The sequence below is a fragment of the Manacus candei genome, unplaced genomic scaffold (genome assembly GCF_025592945.1).
Source record: "Manacus candei isolate 608988 ecotype Guabito, Panama unplaced genomic scaffold, ASM2559294v1 h1tg000041l, whole genome shotgun sequence".
NCBI lineage: Eukaryota > Metazoa > Chordata > Aves > Passeriformes > Pipridae > Manacus > Manacus candei.
The window spans coordinates 7,881,610-7,905,118 of NW_026138089.1; the positions used below are offsets into that span (position 1 = coordinate 7,881,610).

The window sequence follows — 23,509 nt, forward strand, 5'->3', positions numbered from 1 at the left end:
ACATAAGAGCTGTAAGATAGTTCATTTGTGATAGAAACATTGTGATGTTTAAACTTCATTAAATGTTAAACTAAATAGAATTATATAACTTTAGTAGATTCAGAAGACAACATACAAGTTTTCCTAACACCTGAAATTGTCAAGAGCAGGGTGTCCTAAACAGTAGTGAGAGGGAACAGTGTATCTTACATGTATTGAACACTGAGGAACACAAGTCTTATGTAGCAGTTGAACAATTTTTATAGTCACTGTAAAGTCCTTTCAGTCTTTTTAATTGCTTTTTAATGTCGGTTTTGGACATCAACATTATTGAGAGAGCATTGTTTTGGACTACAGAGAGTGCTGTCTGATTAAAATGTTCTTGAGAATCTTCCCAAGTGCTTTTTTTACAGGAACAAGCACACTGACTTAGCAAAATGCTAAGCTGTTCATTAAGGCAATAAGCTGTAGCTGCCAAGCTCATGTGATTTACATGAATTTGAAGTTGTATCTGTACCTGTTTCTTGTTTGTATGACTTTGAACAAATGAGCTGAATTCTTTTAGTACACTTCTCTTTCATTTGTTTATGTATTCTAGATGCTTAATGGGTAATTACTACCTTCAGAATGCTTCAGTGCTTAAATGGAGGCTGATACTGAAGGGGTTTCTCTGGAAAACATGTGATTTAAGAGTTGCAGGTTTGAATCACACTTGTTCTTAGTATTATCAACTACTGTGTGTTTTCACTCTCCAAAAGAGTGATATCTGAAAAGGCTCATAAATCCTGACACCTTGGTTTCTTCTGTTGCAACTATCAAGCAGAAGATTGGAAAGCAAAATGGGTGGTGGCTGAGGAAAGAGACATTGCCTTGCCTTTCAGAAACCAATGGCATATTTTTCCTGCAATTTAGTTTCCTTCTAGCACTCTCTGGCATGTTGTCTTTCCTCCCTGCCTTTCCATCTATGCTAGTCTAACTATGAAAGACTTACAGCTTTTTATCATTTAAGAGGAGACAAAAAAAACCCTCTACAAAACAAACCCCAAAAACTAAACAAGAAAAAAAAACCTGGAGAAGTCCATTGCCACATCAGAATTTTGATTTGAAACTCTCTGGATCTTCAGAAATATGAAGCATGTCCCAGCTGCCAAACAGCCTGTTGTCGCTTTGTGTATTTACATGAGAAGGCTGAGCTGCATGGTCATCCAGTTGACAGAGGGACCTCTGCCTCTGCTATGTATCTGAGAAAGAGCTGGCTGACAGGGTTTAGGGTTTTGAAAAGAGTAACTGCATTTCCTGGAGTTTGTACGCTTGGTGGCTCTTGAATGGAGAAGCTTTTCTACTCTTTCCTGGTCTTAAGACATGCAGTCCCTTTCTCTTTGCCCATCTTTAAAGATGAATTTTTCCTTGTGCTCTGCAAGTGAAGTTAGCTGTACTCTGTTAGTGGTCATTCAAAGGATGGGAGAGACCCCACAGCTGGAGCAGGGAAGAGGTACATCTGCTGTGAGCCTCTCTGAGGCTCTAGTCCCTGTTCAGCTGGTGGCTGAGTGACCTGGGTTGAAGAGGAGAGGGAGGGGGATTGCAGTAGAGTTGGGAAAGGCTGCATATGGGGGAAAAGTGGAAAGTCATGGGAAAAGAAGCACTTCCTGCATATGAGGTTATAAAAGAAAAAGTTGTCTAAACAGGAAGTGAGTTAAAATTTGTGCTTGAGACCCTGTCAGTTAAATCTTGATTTATCTCTTCATACGAATTCCGTATGTAGTTTAATATATTGTTACTGCTATGGATGTCATTATATGCATTTTATTTTGGATATGTAATGCTAGTGATGAAATGTGGCATAAATCATCTGGAATTTAGACTTGTGCCTATTTCACAATTTGGTACTTCTTTCCACTGTTAAATTATTACAAGTTACGGTCTCTTGGGGCAAATTGGACTACATGGCAAATTGGGGGATAGAAAGTGTGTGTGACTGTTGTTCATTGGCAATTTTAAGTGTGGCTAATTTCTCTTTGTCTTTCTCCCTCCCTTGTTTCATAAACTGATCTCAGTCTTAGTTTCAGAGCCACTGATTTACTTGTATAAGCAGTCTCTCAGCTGAGCAGCCTCTCCTCCAGCCTCAGGTAATGATTCATCATGAAATAAATACAGAAATCACTGTCTGGTTCAAAAGAATTTGGGAAGCTGTGTCAGTGCTTTACATTTCTCAAGGACACAGGGTATGGTATTTTCAGGCCAGATTCTGATATCCCTTCTCAATCAACAGTTTTCATTGCAAAAAAGTCCAAATCCAAACACTGAATGTAACAGGTCTGATAAAAGTAGCAGAATTTTACTCTTTTTAGCTTTTACCATGTCCGCTGTGAACTTCAGTAATGTTTTTTCATGATGTTTGTGAGATAATCCCTTTCTTTTCTGCTTGATTTGTTTCTAACAACTCTGAAGGCCAATGAATATGGTATTTTCTGGAATAAAGTGTGTGTTTGGAGGCTGGGGGGAGTGTCAAGCTGGTTTTTGTCCTTTTGTTTTGAACTCCTCTTCCATAGAAGACACGGTGTCCTACAGACAGATAGAACAATGCTATATTCCATTTTAGCATCGAATCACAAGCAGGGTCTTTGGAATTAAATTTGGCGAATTGCCTGGATATGTTCAGTTTTTAACAAGTACTGCTTTGTGCATTAGCACCCTACGCTTCCTCCCTCCCTCCCCCTGATCCTGCCACTGAAGAGAGAAGGAGAAACAAAAAAAAAACAAAACAGAATAAAAGCATCTGTTAGAGTGAAAATGAGGAAGAAAGAAGGGATGAAAAGGGCAGAAAAGATGTATGCCAGAACAGTTGTCAAATTTGTCAAAAGAGCTGGAGAGGTGGACATTTTGTATTAGTCACACTCCGAGTATCTGATTACCTATGTATAATATTTTTTTTTTAACATTAAGGGTAATGTAGATTCAACACAACTTTTAGTACAGAATGCAGCTCAATTTTCAACAGAATGTTTGAATGCTCATTTACCAGGACCTTGTTCCAAGGCATGAGCATGTTAAAAATTTGACGCTAACATGTTCAGGCTCTAGAGGGTAAGTCATATGAGGAGTGACTGAGGGCACTGGGTTGTTTAGCCTGGAGAAAAGGAGGCTTGGGGGAGACCTTGTCACTCTCTACAACTATCTGAAAGGTTTTAGCCAGGTGGGGATTGGCCTCTTCTCCCTGGCAGCTAGTGATGAGTTGAGAGGACATCAGCTCAAGCTTGCCAGGGGAGGTTCAGATTGGACATCAGGAAGAATTCCTTCCTGGAAAGAGCTGTTAGGTGCTGGAACAAACTGCCCAGGGAGGTGGTGGAGTCACTGTCCCTGGAGGTGTTAAAGAAATGACTGGACATGGCACTTAGGGCTGTGGTCTAGTTGACAGGTTGGTGATTAGTCAAAGGTTGGACTCCATGATCTCGAAATTCTTTTACAACCTAAATGATTCTGTGATTCTTTTTTAAGTATGCAATTGGACATATGCTCTGGTGAGCTATGTAGATTATATTGAGCATAGTAGATAAGTCAGGCTGTAACAGGCTTTAAGGTACATGTTTAAACAGTATTCTAATAAATGTTTGGGTTTTTTTTTTAATTTCTCAAAGGATAAGTGGAAGTGTAAAGCTCAAAAGATTTATTTTCCTTGAAAGAGATTGTAAAATTATGTACCTCATGACCTGAAAGACCTGTGAAGAAAAATACTGTCCTACTGTTGGTAACCTTGTTGTTAACTTACTGACAAAATGGTAGGTGAAGACCTCCTTCCCACCCCCTGGTCCCCTGTTTTAGTTTGGTCAGGCAGGGTGATTGATTGCAAATCACCATTTTCACTCAGCTGAAAAATGTTTGTCTGCTACATTTAATGCAATGCGTTATATCAGCCTATCTACAGAGCAAATTTCTCATTTAAATGAGAATATATTCCTAAAATTAACTGCCTTGCAGTGGCTGCACCCAGTACTGTGCTCCAAAGAGGAAGGAATCATGAAAAAGTGTGAGAGCTGTGAAGCTGAACAGAATTCCTGTAATTCTTCTGAACTGCAGGCAAAATTATTTCACAGTGAAAATTGTACCAGAGGAATGTATAAGCTCAAATATTTTAAATTTAGAGACGAAAGGGAAATCCATAGTCAAATAAATGGCCATAACAGATGACGGGTGTTTTCTGCATTTGCATTTTATTTTTGACCCAGGGATGAGGTTCTGAAGCAAATCTCATTTTTCCTTATGCACTGTGCTTTGATTCAAATCTCAGAGCAGTCCTGGAGTCCATGACTTGGTTTCCTTTGGGATGATAATGGACAGAAACGTGCCCTCCAGGAGGGCACCTGGAAAGTTTCCAGCACTGAGGGTTGCTCAGTTCATAGGATCAAGCTAGAGCTGGTTTGAAGTCACCTCCTCTGCTGTGGAAGTGCATGTTTTGTGGGTACTGAGACCCCAGGAGCAACTGTTTGCCTTGCAAGTCTGCTGTTATTGCTTTCCAAATTTATTTTCCAATTGGATTTCCAGTGACCACTTCAAACATGTTGTCTGAGCTATAGATAGTTTTTGTGGTAAATTTGCATGTTGTTTTGTAATGCATACAATTTGCAGATCTATTTTAAGAAGATACATAAGTTTTTGAGTTTATTAAAAGATGGAGGATAAATTATAAATCAGTTTAAAGTCATCCTTTGAATGAATAGCCCATCCTTTAATGCACTCCAACATCTTCAGTATTTATCAGTTGACTAAAGCAAGGTTAAATAAAACTGTATACCAAACCTGCCTTAAAAAGGGACACACAGGTGTAGCTACTAAGTAGAAACAGTTGCTTCTGGTCACTCTTGACCACGTGTATGCTGTATTTTAAACCTGCACGTGACCTTGCACATGGTGCCAGAGATCCACATTTGTTTGGACACAAGCCTTTGTGAGAAGGTACAGGTTTGAGGGGAGCTGGAGAGGTGGGGAGCCCTCCAGTGGAGGTAGGGGATCAGGAGAGCTCGTGCTTGTCCACCCTCATGCATCTCTCCTTTCTGCAGTGGGGGTGGGCTGGGGGCATCCGGCCTCCCGGCTGCCTCTGGCAGCATTCTGAGGAATCCTGCCTGCAGCAGGGTTGGTGAGCTTAGATGACTTGTACTTGTGCTGTCTAATGCAGTCTGGCAGTGCTCTGCTTTTGGCAGAATGGTGATCCACGTGAGAGGTGTGCAGGGCCAGCTCTGGGAAGCACTGCCTGGCCCATTGGCAAAGGAGGTGGCTAATGTTGTTTTTTCTCCCCAGTATGAATTACTTTCTCAACTTTAAGTGACCAGGCTAGCAAATAAATAAAATGAGTAGGAAAATGAGAGTTTGAAAAAAAAAGCTATTTTAGTAGTCTCTAATTCTGGGTGCTTAGCTAGTGACTTCTGCTAATCTGATTTGTCTTCCTTTGAAACCTGACAGAAAGCATAATCTGCTTGAGTATGTGCTACACACAATAATCAGGTAGGTGGTAAATCAATGTGAACTTCAGCATAGGTTTTCAAAGATAGAGGTAGTTTTACTTATGAGGAAAACTAAGGAAAAACTAATTTTCTTTTATGGTATCTCCCTCCTCCCCCACCACAGCCCCCCAGCCATGCTTGGATAGCTGACCAGGGTTCAGAGTAATGTCTGTGCCAAGGAAATGATGCATGTGAAGCACAAAAATATCAGAAGGTGAAAGGCATGTCACAAGGGAGTGAAGTTATTGTGACTTATTTCACCTGGCTTTAGCTATTTGATGGTTTTTTTAATATTTGTAGGGGTTTCTGTTGTTCTCCCTTTAAATTGTGTTTAGATTTGACAGAGCAGACTTCAGGAACAAGTAAAACAATCAAGTGATGCTAAAATGGTGGTGTTGAACAGGCTGCAACACAGCTTCTGAGCTTCTAAAGAGCTTATTCAGATAGAAGGGCCACCAAGTTGATTAAGGGGATGGAGCACCTCTCTTGTGAGGAAAGGCTGAGAGAACTGCATTTGTTCAGCTTTGAAAAGAGACAGCTTAGGGTTGACCTAATTGCAACTTCCAGTATCTGAAGGAAGCCTACAAGGAAGATGGAGAGGGAATTTTTTACAAGGGCATGTAGTGACAGGACAAGGGGGAATGGCTTCAAACCAAAAGAGAGTAGGTTTAGATTAGACATGAGGAAGAAATTCCCTACTGTGAGGGTGATGAGGCACTGGAACAGGTTGCCCAGAGAAGTTGTGGATGCCCCATCCCTGGAAGTGTTTATGACCAGGTTGGATGGAGCTCTGAGCACTGGTCTAGTGGAAGCTGTCCCTGTCTGTTTTAGGGGAGTTGAAACTATATGATCCTTAAGGTCCCTTTCAAACCAAGCCATTCTATGATGCTATGATATTTTTAGTCAAACTGGGCACGTACCACAACTTGTTGCAGCTCAGTAGCTGAAATCTGCATCCCTTCCTGGACCTGATGAGAGCTGTGGCTCTTCTGCACCAGGTCCAGGTCTGCATGGAGTGGGGCTGTGCACATCTGTACATGCAGCTGGAGGTGGCCATGTCCAGCACAAGCAAGGAGCGTGGCTCATTAGGGTTGGTTCTGCAGTGTGAAACCGCTGTTCGTAAGGTCCCAGTGTCCTTGCTGAACATGTTACTGTAGCGTGGAGGGTCATGTCATGTTAGTTCTGGTTGGGGTGCATTGTGTGCTCCTGGAGCACAGGGTTTTGCTTAGTTTCACTAAACAGAAAGTCAGTTTGTGTGCTCTGAGACTACACCACAATGTGGGACAAGAGGAGTGGCAAGGGGGGTTGACTGGGAGATGTGTGGAAGAAGTACACTTGTCACTCCATCTAAATAGTAACTTTTTAGGGTTTTTTTGCTCCCTAGCTGTTCAATCTGTGTGTTTTTGTAAGAGGTCAGTGCTGATTTTTCCTGTTGAATTTAGCATTAATGTTCCCTGGCTATTGAAAGGATTCCTGCCATGTCCCTAGCTTTTTGTTTGTTTAGTTTGGGCTGAAGCATATCACTTGGTTATGATTCACATGATACTGTCTGTCACTACTAAATTGCAGTGTTGCCCTTGTCAAAACTTGGCTCCAGCTGCTCACCAGAGTGGTGTGAATGGTGTTTGAGTGTGCACATCTGGTCATTTTGGAACAGGTTTAGTACATTCTTTTCTGTGCTAGAGTTTAATTTGCAGCTGGAAAGCAGACCAGCACAGCACTAAATTACTTAGTTTCAGATAAATGCTTTCTTTGTGACTGCTTTGTGAAAATGATTTATGGGAATATTCTGTGTCCTGATATGTTTCTTCCCCTTCTTCTGCCACTTCCGTGAAGTCTGACATCCTACAACTCATGTGCTAGTCTTTGCATCTGTTTGCTAAGTATATAATCATCACGTAAGCTGAAGATACAGTTTGTATAATTAAAGCAATAAACTGAAATAAAAATTTAAATTGCATACCTTTTGGCAGTTGTAGAAATTGAGAAGAATGAAAAATTGAACTCTTGCGGATGAGTACCGGCAACTTCTCTGTCCTGCACTTGAGGAATGTTTTTGTAATCTCTCTCAGTACTCTTAAAGCTAGGAAAAGGAAATTTCACTCTCTGGGAGAGCTAGAAATTGATTCTGGGCAGGCAAAATTAGATTTTTTTCCTATGGAATTGCACTTGAATCTGTTTTGATTAGAAAGGCCATTTTCGAGAAGGGATGTGTGTGCAAAGATAATTACTGATCTGGCATAGATCACAGTGATGCTCAGATTCAGCAGAGTTCCATTTTTAAGACTTACAATAATAAACTTATTATTTATTGAGTGAAATATTAAAGTACTTATTTTCCCTTGCAGACTTAGATCATGATATTTTTTCTAAGTAATAAGGGAAGAAGGAGAAGTGGAGAGTGCCTTTTTGCCACAGTTGCATCTTTATCTCTGCTCAGTTTTTGACCATGTCATTGGTAGTGTCTTTGCCTCTTGCATCTCCTCTGAGTGAAGACGTTAAGGCTGTACCTTTTTAACCATTTGCAATTTCTAAAAGGATCAGTCTACTTTGTTTTTCATTAATAATTAATAAAAAATAATAATTTGTTTATATATCATTGTAAGAGAGAAGTATCATTTATTCATTACATTTGAGCAAAGAACTTGGACTCTTATAGTTACCTGTATTATGGAGCTGTAAGCGTTCTGCGTTTTTTTAAGGTACAGTGTCTTTTACAGTGAGTTGCTGGACTTTGTTTCCTTCTTTAGTTCTCAGTTTACTGGTTGAAAATGCTTTTTGTCCTACCTTTCCCCAGCAATTTCCTATCTGCTTCATTGCTAGAACCAGCTGCTGCAAGCTCTTTCCGTGCAATTACCAGTTTGCTGCTTTAGCAGTTTTTGGGATAACATTCACAAAAAAGTGGTGTTTCCAGGACCAGTCAAAATTGGTGCCAAGTGTTAGAGAGGCCATGGGAAGTATGTGTGATGATAACTTGCTATTTGTCACCTGACCTGAACTGTTGCACAGTATTGATGCTTCTTGCTTGGGATGCAGCAGGAGAACTTGCTGCAATTATCTATAGTCTTCTATAAAAACACTCTCCGTTTTATTCTGCTTTCTAAAATGACTTTGAGAAATACCTCATCCAGTTCTAGAAAAGAGGAAGCCATCTAACTGTTTGTTGATTGTACCATTTGGAAGATGGATAGTTGAAATGGAGACCCAGATGTGTTTGCTCTGTATCCTCATGAGCAAACCTAATCAGGCAGTATATGGTGGAAGCTACATGTTTGAATTCCTTTCTGGACACGTGTCCCTGTGCACAGGGATCTCTTGACAAGCTTTCTACTAGTGTGAAAGTTATTTCTGTTGTGCAGGCTTTTTCCCTCTGCCTCAAAACAACATGTGCATCCACTATGATATTATCTGAATCATGGGTCATCTACCGCCACCACCTGTGACTCCTAGAACGCTTCCATCAACACTGTCTCTGTACAATCCTAAACATCCACTGGTCAGATTATGTGACCAATACGACTGTTCTAGAACAAGCAGCGGTCACAAGTATTGAGGCCATGTTGCTGAGAACACAGCTGCGTTGGGCAGGGCACGTCTCCAGGATGAAGGACCACCGCCTCCCTAAGATCCTGCTTTATGGTGAACTTGCCACTGGCTGCTGCAAGAGAGGAGCCCCGAAGAAAAGATACAAGGTCTCCCTGAAACAACATCTCAGCCTTGGCCATATTGATCACCATAACTGGTCTACTCTGGCCTCCAATCGAGAGGTCTGGAGACACATTATCTTTAACACTGCTGATGCTTTTGAGAACGCACACAGGATCACTCTAGAGGAGAAAAGACAACGCAGAAAGAATCGTGCCTTGCAGAATATACCACCTAAGGAGTCTTTCTGCTGTGCCTTTTGCAGCTGGACGTGCCTATCTCGTATTGGCCTTTTTAGCCACCAACGTGCTTGCAACAAGCGTGGGTAGAGCCCTTCCCAAATCTTCGTTCACGAAGCCCAGCCATGAAAATGAAAAAAATGCACTCACTTGTTTTCTCTCTTTGCCAACTAATTTAGCTAAGTTAGCAGACTGCTAACTTAAAATCATTAAAGTGCACTTACTAAATAAATCACTCAAAAGTATTTTACTCTTAAAAAACTATAAATGACTACTACATGTTTTTCATTTGACGTATGTCAGTTTTGAAGCCTCCTGATTTTTGCAGACTCCCACTGGGGAGGTGGTTTATGTGAAGAGAAGCACTTTCTGAGAAATTTTTGGGTGGTTTTTTGTTTGGTTGGTTGGTTTGGTTTTGAGCTGAAAGAATTCTACACCAATGTGGAAAGTCATGTTTTGTTTATTGAATGGGAAGCAGAATGCTGTTTGCTGTTTCTCAGATGGCTTTATGGAGCTGAGTTGGGGCTTGAATGGTTAAATTGTATTTCTTTACAGGAGACCACAACTCCTGTAAAATCAGTCAGAACACAAATGTCTTTGGATTTCCCTTACTGTAAACTAGCGAAAATGCTTAGTGCACATACATGCACAGGGACATATACACACATATAGATATAAAAAACCCCTCTTCTACCCGGTCAGAGTATTTATCTAGTATTGTAATCCTTCTGTCTTATCACAAAATACATATATTTGCTGGAGTATTTTATGAAAATTCCTGTTGAACTTTTTAGGCATCTCTTACTGCTCATAAGTAAAAGTAAACTCTTCATGTCCAGCAAGTTTGGTTTTTATCCAAATGCTGTCTTGATTGATCTTGGTTGTTTTTACAGTGCAATTAGATTTATTTCTTTTCTCTGTTATGGTAGAAGACTTTTGACAGAAGTGGTGGCTCTTAGTGAGAGGTCAATGAGACTGAAGTTGTTGACCAAGTTCACTGTTGCAGAAAAGGAGGAGCACATCTTTTGGGGTACTTTTTTATGATCATTGCTTGTTCAGAGATTTGTTGGTGCTTCTCTGCTCTGTCAGTGTAAAACCCACTAAAATGCTCAAAGCAGATTAATAATGACTTGTTGCTCCTTGATCTGTCACTCCTTTGTAACTACTTTATATTGGATTGAGAGATCAGAGAGGGAATTCCAGCAGAAATCCAGTGAAATATTTAGCAGACTGGAGCATATGAGAAAGGAGTCAGAGGGAAGAAAGAAGGCTGGGGTGTTGAGGGGCAGGTCTGATCCCTGAATCGTAGTGGAGGTGTGTAGAGAAAGTGAAGATAAATACTTCTCATATACGCACATCACAAGGACAGGGGGCAGTTGTCACTTGTTGCAATAAGAGAATTTTTTTATTGGACATAAAGATAAAAAACTGTAGTGAGAGTGGTTAAGTGCTGGAAGTCACTCAGAGAGGTTGTGGAAACTCTGACCTTGGATATTTCAAAACTCAACTGGGCAAAGCTTTGAATAACCTGGTCTAACTTTGAAACTATTCCTTTTTTAAGCAAGAGGTTGGACTCGTTCACCTCCAGAGGTCCCTTCCAAATGACTCTGGCTTAATTTGCACAGTTCATAATGCACCTTTGTGAGGCGTGTAAGGTTCTGGTTCTTCTCCCATTTCTCCTGCACTCCCTTCAGGGAAATATAGACACATAACTGTGGGAGAGAAATCTTTGGCATGAAAAAGACTTTGTGTTCTTATTATCAGAGTTACTTGAGAAGATCCTGACAGACAACTGGTCTTTCAAACTACTGCCAAACTTCACAGGGAAACTTAATTTATCTGTGGTTTGTCATGACTCTCTAGGTGAAAAAGACACAAGTCAAATTTTAAATAGATACGAAATATCAGTGGGAATGTGTTCCTATAACTCTTAACAGCTGTATGTGACCTTGTAGTGTTATACATAACTTTTAGTAATGTCCTACTGTGAGGTGAAGACTCTGCAATGAGGTTGTTTCAGCTTTCAATTAATGTACATTTGTCCTCTCCTCCACCCTTATCATCTACTCTTGTAGCCTATTACTATTTTTTGTAGATGGCCAACACCTTCTGAATACTTCATTAATGGAAGATTTAGTGTGTGTACCTGTTGTTTAAGTGTTATTTAATGAGTCAGGCTGTTTTATGAGAATTCATGGTTGACTCCATAATCACTGCATAATACAAGGACTAAGCAACCACAGATGGAAGATAGAAGTGACATCAGACAACACAAGACTATTTTTCATTTTCACCTTGAAATAGGAAACATTTATTTTAAAAGGTTGATGAAATTTTAATATTTTCTCTATACATTAACTAGTCAAATTAATTGGTTCATCTGTTACTATCTCTGCTATATCTGGTAGTTTTTAAGCAAACTGTCATTGAAACTTACCATTGTTACGTGGCTAAGGTATTGTAGGTTCATAGCTGGACTTTTCCTGAATGGAAAAATTGCTTCTAAGAAGCTGATGACCAAACAGAGCAGATACATATGTTGAATAGTTACATTTGTGGAGTGCAGCCAATCCCATGTATGGAAAGAACTGCATAAGTCTTAGAAGATACTGGAAAGATCTGGTCACTAATGAACTATAAAAGATTTTCAGAAATTCCTGGTCTTATTTTTAAATTTTCTATTGCTTTCTGTGACAGCTTTAAGGACAGAGATGCCAAAAATCTGTGGATAAAAGCTGTTATGCATTATCCAGAGCATTACGGTACCATTTATTTAACTACATAGTTAAAAAAAGAAAAGCAACTTCTACAACATTTCATTTTAGAGGATTAATATATACATGAAGAGGGAAGGAAAGAGCTTAGTTGTACTCTCCTTGAGTCAATAAAAACCCCAGCGTGATCAACCTTCTTTTACTGGCCTAATGAGAAATAATTGTTATGCTTTCAAAATACTAATCTTTATGGCTGAACAACAAAATACCCTTTTCTTTCATGTACCATTCAGTAAAAGATAATTGGATAGCTGAAACTGGTGAACCCCCCCCCAACTTTGTTTCCAGTCACTCTTTGGATTGAAAAGGAAATTGTAATGTCCCAGCTCATGAAAATCTGTCAGATTCCCTTGGATGGGTCTTTGCTTTGCTGTTCAAGTCATATGATGGGCAGGGGTGAATTGTTGAGGCTGAGAGCTTCTCCTCCTCTCTTCAGGCCCTTTAAAAAGTCTTAGATTGCCATTCACCTCGTGAATGCATTTTCTCCAGTGGGTAATCTCCTGTCAGCTCTCTAATACATACATGGCTATTGGTGAAAGTGCCTGTAAGACAGAAAAAGTAAATTAAATCTGGTAATCATGTCACTGTAAGAAAACACACTGATATCTTCATCCCCTTGGTTCTCTCTTGGTTCTGCTCCTTGCAGTATCTGTGGAATTCCAAGCACACCTTTGTGTCACCTGTTCTGACAAACCTCCAGGGACTGACACTGTGGGCATGTCTAGGTGACCTGTTCTGGGCCTTACACCTGGGGCAGGCATCTGTCTTTGTTTTTTTCCATTATTCGTCTTCCCTCAATTGCCACCTCCTCACAGTTTCCTAATAACCAGTCTAAATTTCTTTTTGTCATAATTTTAAACCAACTGTACTGTCTGTCCCTGGGGAATAGGGAGGATGTTGCTCTCTGATCCTCTTTTCAGAAACCTTTCAGATGTTCAAAATCTTTTGTCATGCTTCTTTCTTTTCATGATAGACTATTGATCTAATGGCAGATGGAGGTCTATCTGAGTCTAAAAAATAAAGATATCTGTGAACCTACGGGTGTGTTCAGTAGCAAATACCTACCATAAGCATATGGAAAAAAACATATGTACGCTTTCTTCCTATTGCTCATTCTAACCTTGATTTACATGGTATTAATCTGTGATGCTGAGTTAGTGACCCATAACGCTCAATAACACATAACTAGACAGTGAAGAATGACTTAGAAACAGCTGGGAGCAGTAGTTCAGCACAGCTGATCATTATTCTTGTCTATCCGGTCCAAGCACTGCCTGTAGCTGAATTGGAAAGATGGACTTGCTTTGCCATAGTTAGGTTTTGTGACTCTGATGTCCACCCAGTCCAGAACCGAGCACCTGTTTGTGCCTGGGTCAGTCTCCACAACATTTGCAGTGAAACACCCCCCTGCTTGAGCCAGAGGGGGGATTCTAATCTGGCCTTGCTTGACGGTGCTGTTGTCATTTTTATGGATTGCAAAGGGCAAAGAGGTGCCTTTCTGCTGTTTGGGTTCGAAAGGTCCTGCTGGTTCCAGTAAGTGCCCCCATCCAAGATCCAGAAGTAGTCCTGGAGGCCCAGACTTGAGGTTTTGTTGTTTTATGATTTCTTTTAAAAGTGTATTAACAGGGTGAACTGTGCAGTCTGCTTGCAGAAGTTCTAGTTGTTGCCTGAAAGTCTTCCTACTCAGGAAATAAAAAATGGCTTTTTGATTAAAGCTTTTGGATTAAGCAAGAGCTTAATCAGCTGGAGTTTATATTGGTGTTTATAAGCTCTGAAACAAGTCTTGGCTTGAGCTGGCCGGGTCACACTGCATTTGTTAGTCCAGTGGCAATTTATAACTGTTAAATTGAAGTAACCTTGTTTGGTGGCACAGACATGGCTTTTTGCATGTTTTTTGTGTATTTTTTTCATTCAGTTTCTGAAAACGGAGTGGGTATAAGGATGGAGCTGTTGTATATGCAGAAATTTAAGGTGATGACAGAATTGAGGAGAAAACTGAGAGGAAAAACAGCTGGCCTGTATTAGTTTTCTCCTGGTAGAAATGGGATTTGATATCAGTAGATGAGTATTCTGAACTGCAAGAGGATGTAGTAGGGATGACAACCCCATCCTCTTCATAAAGATTCACTGGGATTTCTCCTTTCTGAATGCTGCAGCACTTGAGATGATGCCCAGGAAATACTGTTGTATTATTTACTGTTGGTTTTTTTTTTTCATTTGTGCTCTTCTGAGTGTAGTAATGAGCTTCAGAATGAAGAAGAGAGAAATTAAAACAAAACTGAATAATACATGAAGAACTTCTGATGGCTACCAGTGATGCAGCTTGCTTTGATGCCTTGTTCAAACACTGGTCAAGGCACAGCTGAAGCCCTGCTCCTGTCTCCAGTCTCTTTTCACCTTGGTGTGATTGAACTCACACACCTACCTATGTGACTGAAAACCTGTTCAGTTGGGTTTGTGGTGGCCTCTACTGGTGTTCCTCTGCAAAGGAAAGAATCACAAGCTCAGCTGTTCTAGTTTGCTCCTTTGCAAACATAATAGTCTAGAAAATCTCTCCTTGTTAAGTGAAGTTATGGGAGGGCACTGAAAAAAGCCCTTCTAGCGCATCTGCTGTTGTGCCCCTTTGAATCAAGACCTACCATCAGGCGTTCAGCTCTCAAAGCTGCATGTGTTCCTCTGCTGAGCATTATGGGTTTATTGCCTCCAAGAGCAGATGTGACCTGGGAGAAACTTGTCTTGAGCCTCAAAGCATCTCCTGCCAGCTTTGGCACTGTGTTGCAGCTGCAGACTAGCTGGGGTGGGGCATCTGGGGGAGTTGGGGTGCTCTGCCCTGTGTGCTCCTTGGTGAGGCTTTCTTGCTTTGGATCGAGAGTATCTGCATTCTGGCTTAACCTGTTCCTGCCATTCCAAAATAATCCAGTACCACAGGTTGTTAAAGCTATTTAGAAGTCTTCCAGCTGTCATGGATAAAATAAAATGGATAAAATTAAAAGAGGCCTTGAGTGTGTTTATCGCAGAGAGGATGCTTCAAACTGATGTAGGTACAAGGCTCTTCCCTGCTTCTGCTAGGCCAGAGAAAGCATCTCACCAACTTTGCATGCCAGGGAGAGCATGGTGGGGAGAAGCTGGTGCCGGGTCAAGAAACATCATGGGGAGGAGTTGATGTCTAGATTGTGTCTCCATCCTTTTCAGCTGAAGAGCAAGGCATTGCTCTGAATAGCAAAAGACCTTCTTGCTTCAGGTTTAAATGACTCTTCACACGCTTGTGAACATCAAACCTCTGTGTGTTTGTAAAACCCTTTTGCCAGTAAGTTATTGGGGGGGGGGGAATCTGTAAATGATTTGTCTATTACATGTGTTTGGCTTTTGCTAGGAATTAGAAAAGTTACCAAGCTCTGGGATGTTCTGGTCCCATCTGGCAGGTGTAGCGCAAGGAATGTGTGGGCTCTGATCTTTCAGTTTGGTTTTTTCCCCTTGAACGCCCTAAAGTTGAGCTCTTGAGCTGGTAGAGCAGAGGGTCAGAGCTTCTCAAATCGATCTGTCAACTGACCTGCTACACTTACCTAACTCGGGGGGATGGTGGTCTGATGTGGAAAGTCAGGCTGTTGGAAAGTCATGGCCCAAAAGCACATGACTTGTTTTTGAATGGTGTGCTTGGAGCTCATCAATTTTGCCTGTTGGGGAATTGTTAATGGTTACATATTTAGGCTTTTTATCAGAAAAAATGGAGGCTAGAAAATTTGGTTTTTTTTTTTTAAACAACTTATAGCTCAGGTTTAGCAACTGAGAAGCTGAAGCCCTGTTAAAAGCACTGAATATCATGAGACTTGAAGTAAAATCATGAGATGGCAGTGTTGCTTCTAGCAGCTGATCTCTTTGGCAGTGCTTCATTTTCTAGGTCTCTGTGCAAATGCTTTTTGCTTGCTAAAAGCCTTGTATTGACAAATTACAGCCAAAGCTAAATGCATGATTATTTCCACTGTCTAACCTGTTTATCACTTCTCTGTTGCTTCTGGATTTGTCACTTGAATTTCTCACAGGCACAAATTAGTGCACTTGTATTCCTGGCAACGCATAGATTTTGAATATGGTTAAATATGCTTAAATTAATCTGACATCTGGAGATGTGGGTAGTGAGAACCCGTTTCCATGTTACCAGCTAACTTTAGCCTCGTAGCCGAGGAGACTATCTAACTATCTGTGTGGGGTGGCAGGAGGGAGCTCATAAAAGAGTCCTTTGGAGACTGCAGTTGGTGTCGGCCAAGCTCTGGCAATGCTGGCCTTCAAGAGCATCTGAAGGGACTGGCTTCTTGACTCATGTGCTTCAATTTAATCCAACCCATTTTGACCACAAGAGCGTTGTTGGCCTGAGAGCAACTGGGGAGCTTTCCCTTACAAGTTCAAGTGATCCTTCAACTCCTTCTGGCTGCATCTGTGCTTAGCTTTTAGCCTGAGTCTATTCAGGCATGCTTTGAAGGAGGGCATTGCCAGTAGGTGCGCGAGTACCCTTGATCTGGAGCAAATATGCTACATCACGCTAATGCAGGCAGTGCTTTATAAGCTTGTGTTTAAGAGTTTGAAATTTAAATGTTTAAGACTCTGTCTCCTTGGGCTTGCCAGGTACATCAAAACTCAGCTAACACTTGCCACCAGAAGAGGCTTCTGTGAGTCAATGTCATATGCTGCTTGCTTATCATAGTCTGGTGACACTGTAATAACACTGCAGTGCTTCCATATTGAGCTTAAAAAAAGGTCTCAGCTTTTGCAGCCCTTTGAACAGGATCCAATCCCTAGTAAGATCTTTTCACATGGATCAAAGGGTAACTATACCCTTTAGGTACTTGGGGTTTTTTTCCCCTGGTCTTTCCTTCTTACCCCAAATTCTTCCTTCAGTTTGTATAGTCAAGGGGTAACGTCCTGTTGCGTTCAGACAGAATAATGGCTGCTCTTGCTACACTTGAATAATGTTGATGTCCTTTGAGCAGTGGGAGGCAGAAGCATTTCCTGGCTGGACAGTAAACCAAACTGGTGCAGGGATAAGCTTTTAAACAGCTTGCATGCTGTGTGAGCAGCCTTCTCCATGGACTACAAGAGTGGGAAATTAACTTCAGTATGTGGATTTTTTTATATGGAAATCGATAGTCTTTATGCGAATGTGTTTGAGAGAATAAGACCTGAGGTTTGTTGTTGGCTCTTGACTATGGCTAAGCATGGTGGTAGCAGCTACGTCAGAGCTGCAGAAAACTCAGGTAGCTTGACTTTGCATGATACTGTGGTGGTGGCCTCTTGGTTCTCTGTAGTGCTATAGTGCTGTGGAAGCAATGAAACATGGCCTAACAGTGTGAACTCAGGATGAACAAGTACAAAAATGGTGGGTTAAAATAGGGCAATGAAATGTAAAAATATTCTTCCCTAGAAAGGGCCTTCACGCCATTTAGAAAGGAAAAAAAAGATGTACCTACATTCTTCTGCCAGGATCCCCAGCACACACTGGCTTGGCTTCAGTAATTTTTAATAGAACTCAACTTCAAGCGCTTCCAAATGAGCAAATAGGAAATGAATTAACTTAAAGAAGGACTTGAAGGACTCAAAGGACTGTGTCCTTTGGAGGACACCGATAACAAAAGAAAAATTCATTATAGAAATTAATGAGTTGCAGATAGCTTCCTGTGTCTTGTTTTGAGGCTTTTTTGTATTGCTGAAATTTGTGCACTGCTGCTGATGAAGTTTTGCAGGATCTGTCACAGTGAGGGTTCATTTTGGAAGGCTGTAATTTACAGGTGGGAAAGGATTCAGGATTTCAAGGAAAATTTTGGTGCTGAGTTCTAACTACCCCCTAGCAGCTTTAATATATCAATTCCAAATCCTCAGTGAGTATAAGGGGAAAGAGATGCAAAAAATGGCCAGACTCACACGATCTTTTTAACATCTGCTTTTGTCATTGTCTGAGTCAGAATACCAGGCTATTGCTCTGACACAGCTGGGCATCATTACTTATGTTTTTAAACAACATGAAATTCCTCTTCCCTTGTTCCCACAAACATCATACTACAGATATTTTTTCTCTGTGTATACATATGGACATGTTTATTTCCTAGGGGATGCATGCACTCTCATATGGCTTATCTTCCCATGCTATTATTTCAAGATGAGTTGATGGCTGCAAATGATAATTCCCCAAACAGGAAGATATCAGGTCTAGCTTCTTTTAAAGCTTATCTCTGGCACAGTGCTCATTAGATGAGGGGATGTTTCTTATTGTGTAATGTGGGGTTGAGGAACCTGAAGGGGACAGCAGAAAGTTTTGTTACTCCACCTGATTTTTTCAGTTAGGTGTTTGCATCAGGCTGCATGGATACAATCTGCACTGCAGACTCCATATAATCTCCATTAAAACTTTCTGAGTTAACTCATATAGAGTACCTTCAATGACAGGTTTGTTAAAACTTTGTCACCTTGTTCTCAGAAAAGTCAAGTGAGGAATTTCATCTTGATTTTCTTAAGTGGATTAGCCCTGGCATAGCCAGGATGCTACTCAGTCTTCAAGGTGCCTTCAAGGTTGCAGTGTCATAATGGCTTTAGCAATATTGCACTCAAAATGTGCCTGCTAACAATTTTCAGCACTAATGATAAAAAAAATGAAGCGAATTCATGTAGAAAAACTTTACAGGGAGTTTAATCTTCTATCACAGTGTAGAAATGTTTAGCTGATGTGTAACTTTTTGTGCCTTAAGGGTTATGGAATTTGTTTTGTTTTCTTTTTTTGGCAAACATCCTGTTTCAGAATCTGTTGCAACTGGTTGACAGTCAATGTGTCTAGTTCAGTTGGTTTTGGAACCAAAATTCTAGTTGAAGGCTTTAAAGAGCTGAGACTCAACAATATTAAGGTGGGTCCTCTAATAAGTTACATCATTTATGGACAAATAGGGGAGAGAGGGTGTAAAATTCTGTCCTCGGGACAGATGATTGAGAGGCTGACTTGGGTTCTCCTCATGGGTTTGTGTTGCATTGAACTTAGGTGTCAGTTGCCTCAAAGCTGAGGAGGGATAACATTTGTTCTACTGATGAAAAGAAATTTTGAATGGATGTTGCTTTAGATGTGCAGCTTCCACAAGCAGAGTAGTACAGTGTCTGTCAGACTGTTTCAGGTAACAGTTGACAGTGCTGTAGAGCGTAGATTAAACAAAGTTTACACCTGACTTCGAAAATTGTTAAAACTGGTGCTGTTGTCATGCAAATATTGGCTGTTGCAAGCATGCTTTGAGATTACAGCATTATGATTCAGAAGTGCCATTGTATCTCCTCCAGTGCTGTTTATCCATCTGTGCTGACAGTTTTCTCCTGACTCTGCACAGGGATGAAAGGGAAAGAGGCAAGTCTAGATCTGATGATAGGCTCTATCATTCTTGTATACTTCAAAGGCTATTGCTTGTTCTCATCACCTCCTGCACTATTTATGTTGTATGTAAATCATCTGATCCACGTTGTGCTCCTAATAATTCTCAAGCTGTTTGCCAGAGTTGCTCATCACTGTCCTCGCTGCTATGGAAACAAATTTTTCCCAGTTTCATAGGAAGAATATTTTCTGTTTCTGACAGATTTGATTATGATGCATCAGAAATTGAGAGTCCAGGCATCATTCTCTATAACCAGGTGCTCTTGAAATAGTTTTTGGAGGCTGCTTAACATTTGTTGTTTGTTTTGTTTGGAAAATCAAGTGAAAGAAAGGGGGGATGGGTATTCAATCATATTTGCTGCATTCTGTTAAGGGAAGTGCTGCCCAAAATCTTGCTGCAACACATCATTTTAAAAAATGAATGACTGCCATTCTTTCCCTTGCCCTTTGCATCTTCATGACAGTATGACTAGTGTGTTCTCAGTGACTTTTTCTCTGCCAACATTGAGCAGTTGCTACTTATTTGAGCCACATTTGACCTTTGCATCCTGGTGAACAAGAAGTGATGAGTGGAAAAAACAACCCTTCTCCTAATTGCAGTATCCTATGCGTACACTAGTGGGATTTATGGTGGTACAATGCCAGCTTTTGACTGCTCTTAGCTAATCTGCTGCTGGACAGTTGCTAAAAGCTCAAAAATTGATTAAATAGTTTTTCCTTTTTTATGCATGTGAACAATGCATGTTTTTTATGCATGTGAACCTTTTTTATGCATGGTGAAGGGCCTTGAGGGAAAGCCATAAGAGAAGCAGCTGAGATCACTTGGTTTGTTCAGCCCAGAGAAGAGGGGGAGACTTAGGGGAGACCTCATTACAGTCTGCAACTTCCTTGTGAGGAGAAGAGGGTCAGGCACTGATCTCCTCTCTGTGTGGTGACCAGGGATAGGACACCAGGAAATGGCCTGAAGTTGTGTCGGGGGAGGTTTAGGATGGATATTAGAAAAAGATTCTTCACCCAGAGGGTGGTTGGGCACTGGAACAGGCTCCCCAGGGAAGTGGTCACAGCACCAAGCCTGACGGAGTTCAAAAAGCATTTGGACAACTCTCTCACACACATAGTGTGAGTCTTGGGGATGTTCCTGTGCAGGGCTAAGAGTTGGACTCTGATGATCCTTGTGGGTCCCTTCTAACTAAGAATGTTCCGTGATTCTGTGCAACAAGGTATTCTGACCATCTGGATATGAATTCTTACTCAAGCAATTCTGTTCAATTTTTTTTTTGTGCCTTGTGCCTTTTTTTTGCACACACTTTTGGTGGTTCATAGTGGTGCCACGGGCATGTGGAAAGAGCTCCCTGTCTGGAAAGGTAATGCTTAGCTAAAACACCCCTTTTCCTATGGCTGACCATGATCTCAAGCATCTGATTAAAGTCTCAGATATTTGTAAAATGTACCCTGATTTCGCTATTGCTTTATCCTTTTAGTCAAGGAGTATTCCCTCCCATCTGTTTTTTTTTGTTCAGCTCCTGCAACTTGTCTATATAGCATAGGATTCAGTCTAGGATGACAGCAATCTGCTTTCTTTGTTTCTGACATTCCTAGCACAGCAGGAGACTTCTCCCTAATTGAGTCTTGTAGGTTTTAATGCAGTAATACCTTTGCTGATCGTGACAGCTCACAGGATATGGCTGCTTCTCAGCAGAACAAGAATACCCTCACACAGCAGAACTGCAGGGTGGGCAAGATAATCTCAGCAGGTCGGCTGCAGTTTTGCATTTCACTGGGTGGAGCAAACTTGCATCAAAATGGCGGTGGATTCTCCTTCTTGGTACCTTGAGTTGATTTTTATCCTGCTGTTATTGAGTATCTATGCTCTGGGTTCTGCCCGTCAGCAAACTTTAGCAGTGTTTGATTTCAGATTTAGTGGGGACCCACTGCTGACAGAATGAGGAAAAGGAGAGGGAACACAGGAAATCGGGATTGTTTTGACTTATTTGGCTCCCAGATCATTGAGTGACAACTGAAATAGGCAGAGGAGAACGAACTCCATCACTCCTACTCTGTCTCCCCCTTTCAATAGTTTGGACCTTGGGAGATACATTATTTTAAGCATATCTAAATTAATTCCTCAATTTTTCATCCTTAAATTTGGTAGGAAATGTGTCAGAAAGAAGCTCCTGTTGTTTGTTTGTTTGATTGTTTTGATATTGAGGGTTTTAATGTAAAGAGATTTCTAATGAAAACAGAAAATTTGCAAGCAAATCATTAAATTACATACTAGCTAATGACCTGTGCCTATCTCATACTCCAGCAGTCCTGGTGGTAAACCTTGATACAGGACATGGAAATGAAAATTAACTCTTTGTGGTCTTTGTGATTTACAGCCAATGAAAATTGACAGCGGAACAAGAGAAAAGAAAGCTATCAGAGATACCCTTTTCTCTAACAGTATAAGCAAGCAAGAGTGTCCATTGCCCTGCCAGGAGGGTTTGATTGGGTGGTGTGTGCTGCCGTTCTCAGCCGTCACCACGTTTCAGGCAGATCAGGTGCAGGGCTCTACAGACGTTTCGGAGCGCAAAGCAGTTGGGGGTGAGTGGGTGAAACACTGACTGACTTGTGTTGGCAGATGGGAATTCAGGGATTCATTAGTCATGCTGTAGTATCTTGTTTTGCAGTATCTTGTTGTGTCGTGATGATATGAGAGAAGAGAGTTGCCTTTTGATAGCTGAAGAGGGCTTTTAAATACTGCAGGCTGAAAACCCCTGTGCTTAAAAGATGTCTTCTACAGCATTTGATCATTGAGATAGTTGTCTTGCAGATCAGAGGGACATATATGATGGTTAGCATTATCAGGCTCCATTGATTATGGAAAGTGGGCTGCTGGACCTTATTTTGGAATGAGCAGAGAATGGTCTGAAGAGATGCTGTCCATTGGTAGAAAGACCTTTTTTAGCTGCAGCATAGTCATACAGTACTATAGTTCTCATCTGACAAAATTAGGGTCTGTTCCAATAAAAATCAGTCAACTGGAAGATAAATAATCTTCTTTTTCAAACCGTCCTACTTAACTGTACCTTTGTGATACCCAGATGAGGGTTCTACATCTATCTTTGCTTGCTCTTTTCCCAGGAGGCTGTAGTGTGCCTACTTAAAAGAAGCTTTTCCTTGCCATTCTTCAGTGATTCACTTTTTTGGGTGGAAATTAGGTCTAGACCTGTGCTATCTGTCAAAGAAGTATAGGATATGAGGTATGCTGTCCTGGTCACATCATTTTAATTTTAGATCACAGGAGGGAGGAGGAAGACAAGCAAGTCTTTCCAGCCACCTACATCTTCAGGATTGAAGTCACAAATGTCTAAAAGGGTGTAAGTAGAAATGATTAGCAATGAAATCATCCATGTAAGTTAATAGATGGGTAAATATACGATGAAGAGAAAGATGCCATAAAATTAATAGTTGAAGAGACATGAATATTTGTAACCTCACTAATGTCTATGGCAAAATGAAGTACTCTGGAATAAATTAGAATAACAATGAGGGGAGTAAGCTTATGAACAGTTTGGAGTATATTCTGTCAGAACTGGGCAACATTTCTTAATCACTCAGATCTCAGATACACACCTCTGCCTGAGGAAACACGACCAAGCCTTGTGAAACATTCCATCCAAGAGGAAACCAAATTAATGGGCCATTTTGCAGTGCTTGCTTGATACAGAAAAATGCAAAATTCCTCCGCACAGTGAGATCATTTTAAAGGGACTAAGTACTGGCAGCCTCTGGATGAGAGACTTCTAAGCTTGTTTTCACCCCTTCTCCTACTGAAATCTAAGTAAATAGAAAGGTTTAAAATAGATGTTCCTCAGTGTAGTAAATGCAGTTTCACCAAAGCTTTTCACCAAGTCTTCCCTTGACTGCCTTTTAAGACATTAAATGTTGTGCTTTTCCCATGGTCTCTTCTGTCCTTGTTGCTCTGCAAGCATTGGA

The 23,509-nt window shown here is 40.9% G+C and overlaps 2 protein-coding genes across 6 annotated transcripts in view; one reads left to right on the forward strand and one right to left on the reverse strand.

Annotated features, from left to right (window-relative positions):
* RAB9A (RAB9A, member RAS oncogene family) overlaps positions 1–23,509 on the reverse strand; it is a 394,770-nt gene that overhangs the window by 244,000 nt on the left and 127,261 nt on the right. The gene's annotated exons all lie outside the window — the stretch shown is intronic.
* GPM6B (glycoprotein M6B) overlaps positions 1–23,509 on the forward strand; it is a 108,658-nt gene that overhangs the window by 18,628 nt on the left and 66,521 nt on the right. Inside the window, exon 2 of one of the 4 annotated variants that reach the window (XM_051794981.1) lies at positions 21,910–22,114. The exons of 1 other annotated variant lie outside the window; for it this stretch is intronic. In XM_051794981.1, coding sequence (XP_051650941.1) covers positions 21,913–22,114 — 202 coding nt within the window. In that variant the 5' untranslated portion in view covers positions 21,910–21,912. Of the gene's footprint in view, positions 1–19,001; positions 19,020–21,909; positions 22,115–23,509 lie in introns of those variants that run through there. 2 more of the 4 variants (XM_051794986.1, XM_051794979.1) reach the window with 2 other exon arrangements.